Source organism: Drosophila rhopaloa, unplaced genomic scaffold (assembly GCF_018152115.1).
Source record: "Drosophila rhopaloa isolate 14029-0021.01 unplaced genomic scaffold, ASM1815211v1 contig_2, whole genome shotgun sequence".
NCBI lineage: Eukaryota > Metazoa > Arthropoda > Insecta > Diptera > Drosophilidae > Drosophila > Drosophila rhopaloa.
Genome location: NW_025335083.1, coordinates 9,609,173 through 9,613,578, shown reverse-complemented (window position 1 = coordinate 9,613,578; position 4,406 = coordinate 9,609,173). Strand labels below are relative to the sequence as shown.

The 4,406-nt window shown below is 37.2% G+C and overlaps 1 protein-coding gene across 1 annotated transcript; it reads left to right on the top strand.

Annotated features, from left to right (window-relative positions):
• Window positions 1-931, top strand: LOC108044964. Its single transcript, XM_017124134.1, has one exon. It carries the CDS (start codon window positions 141-143, stop codon window positions 864-866), a length of 726 nt encoding a protein of 241 aa, XP_016979623.1. The 5' UTR covers window positions 1-140; the 3' UTR covers window positions 867-931.
• The last annotated feature ends 3,475 nt before the right edge of the window (window positions 932-4,406 follow it).

Genomic DNA, 4,406 nt, shown 5'->3' with positions numbered 1-4,406 from the left:
CATTATTTCAAATATTTGTGATGCAAAAAACATTTTTGTAATAATTTGTATAAATATGACCAAAATTTTTAGTTACGCTGAAAGACAGAGAAGATTAAAGTGTTTAGTAATATCCATCGAGACCGCAGTTAAGTCGTGCAATGGCGGAAAATGAGAATGGCATAAGCGAAGGCAAATTTGTTTGCTGCACCCTGCTAATTTTGTCGATCTGTCTACTGGCCGCCTTTCCGCAATGGATGTTAATGTGCCTCTTTGCCAAAGATCACCTGGTGTACACGTTGACCTGCTTATTCGTCGCGGTCGTGGTGCTCATCTGCATCCATCTGTTGGAACCACTGAAGTACTGGAGGCCTTGGAACTACATCGCCATCATCATTTGCTACGAGTTGTTGACTCTGGGTGCCGCCAGTTTTCTGATGGAATGGGAGCTGGTTTGCACCATTATCGTCATCTGCGTGGCCCTTCTGATCCTTGTGCTGGTGCTGTTGGTCTGCATAGTTCTAATCCTGACCGGATTCTATGTGAACCCCTTTAAAGTGGCCGTCGTGGGAGCCGCAGGCTTCGTTTTGGCTTTTTTAATTACCATGATGGATGTCCTCACTGCCTGGTTCTTTTGGAGAGATCTTGCTATTGGTGTGTTCATATTCAGTGTGATTGTTGTGACGATCTGCCACGTGCTGATCACCTACAACAATTTCGAAGTACTGGTCAAGGATGATGCTCTGCTCGTCGCAATTGTGCTCTACGTCAACTATTTACTTCTCTTGGTGGGCGGTCGGGTTTCTGCCCATTGTATCAAAAGAAATATAGAGTATTTTGAAGAGACGACACGAGCGTGCATTGAAGTAGAACCATCAGAATCATAAATGAGGTGTATAAGACAAAAACACTTTCCATTTTGATTATTTTTCATAAAAAAAGGTGAAAGCTACATTTGTCGTTTAACTCAAAAGGGATAAGGTAAGATAAATTGTTGGAGATAAAAAAGGTTAAACAAAAAACTGTATCTACAAATGAACTTTAAAAGTTTGAACACTATTTGTTTCAACACTCATGTTTTAAGGTGCTTATCCTGCAAACTTGGATTCCATTTCTCTTAAAACAATTTGTTTTGCTTTTCTTTAGTTAGTTATATTATACAAATACTTTTTTTGTAAATTAAAGTACTTTAAATATTTGAAGAATCTTTGAAAAATACTGAACATATTTTATTTTAAAACCGTTTCGTACAGTACTGAATACTTTTATCTTAGTAGAAACAACTCTTATAAAAATATATAAGGTTAAACCTTTTCCGTAAGCTTGACGTGCTGGCATCTGTAAAGCAAATCGATGGATATTTCATATGGTACAGCTGTGATTCATTATCGGATCAGGGACTGATGAGTAGCCTCAATCACGTTCCTGATTCATGGTGTATACGTGACTCGAGAGTCGAACTCAAATCGAAATCTCTGTGAAAATCAATCATCTGTACTTCAACATAATTATATAGATATTTTTGCTTATGATTTTAGCAATTCTATAGTTATTTTCGGTTATAATTATATATTTTTAAGGAAGATAACCTTTCCTTTACCTTTAAACTTTTGAATACAAATAACTAATTAGCTATTAAAAATCGCAATAAAATATTGAACATTAAACAGATTTTCGTAAGTTTTAACAAATTATTTCGAAATAAACTTAAAAGGAAGATAAGCTTTACTTTATCTTTAAGCTTATGCTATATTTAAAACAGATAGCTAACCAAGTACCAATTAAAAATCGCATTAAAGTGTTGAACATGAAACAGATTTTCGTGCAGAAAAAAAAACAAATTATGGACCCCGGTCACTTTGGTCAGCCATAAATTAAACTAGAAAAGTATTTGGCAATTGGAATCGGCCAGTAAAATTGCGGGGAGAGAGTGGGTGGGTTGGGGGTGGGCCAGAAAGAGAGGGCGATATAGAGGAAGAGATGCCGGCAATTGAAATTGTCGTCATTTCTGTTGTTATTGCTCGGTTTTTCTGGCTCGCAGCGGATGCAATTCCTACAAAATGATAATTTATGATAATGATGCTTCCGTTATGGGGCTCACAAAACTGGACACAGGACATTGGATTGTGTGCGCCGTGCTGCATAAAAATCAGCCAGTGAGATATGGCGAAAAATTTGCCAGTTTCATTCATTTTACGGGTCGGGCCTCGCATATTTATTGATAATTTCCGTGAATTTTGCAGCAGTCAAGCGAAAGCGGAAGTTGTGCCATTTGCTGCACGCCCGCCCAAAAAGGACAATAGTTGCCCCGTCGCCGGGCATCACTCGAAGTGGGCGTGGCAGTGGGGTTAGAGTGCGGGCTGCGGGTTATTTTGTGGGAGCCAGAGCCCAAAATCAAAGTGCCTATCGATTGCGTTGATTTGCCTTGTTTATTGTCTCAGCCAAGGCGCCGCCGTCGTCCTCTGCCAACTCCCCCAATAAAATCCAACCCATCCCACCGATTGTTTTGACTGCCCCTGAGTATTTATGGGTTACGCTCGAGCAACAATATAGCAACAACAATGGCAGTGGGCTAGTCCATTGTCTGCGATTATCAATAAGCATTAGCCAAACAATGGGATGCTCGGTGTCAGTCGGTTCCCCATTCGGTGAGCATTCTAATGACCTTGAAAATTAGTTCCTGCATAAATCTCCCACATCGCCCACTCCACACCCACCACTCCTCACCGGCCCGCCCACCAGCACCACACCCCCGCCCATAATAAGTTCTTAATTATTGTTTATTACTTATCGCCAATTGCATATTAATTGCCGGGCGTATGACAAAAATTCCATTTTAATTCGCAATTACAAACATATGGCTGGTCGGTCAGAAACACTGACAATATGGTCGCGCTCAGCTCGCGGCTGATGCACTGCATCCGCTTTTGGTCAACGGCAGGAAGATCCATTAAGGCCAATTCAGTGGACCGAAGCGCATATTATAATGAGCTGAGAATTGTTTACCAGCACATTAAGCATTTTATCAGAATTTTAATTAAATTTTTAATTCAATTTTAAATGAAAATATAACTGTTAGACTTTGACAATACGTGTTGGTTTAAAACATCGCTTACAAGTTCTGGGACCTCAATTATATCACATCAAGAAAAAATGATCTGTTCATGCTGATCAAGAATGTATTTATTTTTTTCTGCTTGCTACCCTCACAATTTTGTATAAATTTAGATTATACAAATAAAACAACTATTGGTATGAGGCTCAACAAATTGGAGAACCACTTTTTTTTGGCTGCAAGTTGGGTAAGTGTGCGAAATAATCAGACACATAAATTCATTTTGGAATTTAAGAGAGGCAGTTTGAAATAATTATCAAATAATTTTAAAACTTTATCGTATTATTATTTATAATTATATGTAAATATATTGTCAATGTGGTCAACTCCAGAAGTTCATAATATAGTTGAATACCATTTATACCCTTGCAGAGGCTATTATCTCAAAGTGGCATACCTCTAAAGACTCCTGGGTCGATTCCCCAAAAATTCTGCATTCAAAATTTTCATTTTAGCTTTCATCAAATTTCATCTACAGCACATAACTTTACCAAATTTAATCCGATCTCAAAGCGGCATACCTCTAAAGACTTCTGGGCCGATTCTCTAAAAATCTGCATTCAACATTTTTATTTTAGCTTTGATCAAATTTGTGACCCATTTTCATGTTAGTTATTTTTAAGTTTTCGATGTCTTGTTTAAAGGTGACAATCAATTGGACTTCTACAGTACATAACTTTACCAAATTTAATCCGATCTCAAAGTCGCATACCTCTAAAGACTCCTGGGTCGATTTTCTAAAATTCTGCATTCAAAATTTTTATTTTATCTTTGATCAAATTATTGACCCATTTTCATGTTAGTTATTTCTAAGTTTTCGATGTCTTGTAAAAATGTGACCCTCAATTGGACTTCTACAGTACATAACTTTACCAAATTTAATCCGATTTGAAAGTGGCATACCTCTAAAGACTTCTGGGTCGATTCTCTAAAAATCTGCATTCAAAATTTTCATTTTAGCGTTGATGAAATTTTTGACCCATTTTCATGTTAGTTATTTCTAAGTTTTCGATGTCTTGTTTTAAGGTGACCCTCAATTAGACTTCTACAGAACATAACTTTACCTAATTTAATCCGATTTGAAAGTGGCATACCTCTAAAGACTTCTGAATCGATTCTCTAAAAATCTGCATTCAAAATTTTCATTTTAGCGTTAATCAAATTTTTGACCCATTTTCATGTTAGTTATTTCTAAGTCTTCAATGTCTTGTAAAAAGGTGACCCTCAATTGGACTTCTACAGTCATAACTTTACCAAATTTAATCCGATCTCAAAGTGGCATACCTCTAAAGACTTCTGGGTGGATTCTCTA

Coding starts and splice junctions, on each gene's coding strand:
- LOC108044964 (XM_017124134.1), top strand. CDS start 141: ATGGCGGAAAATGAGAATGGCATAAGCGAAGGCAAATTTGTTTGCTGC.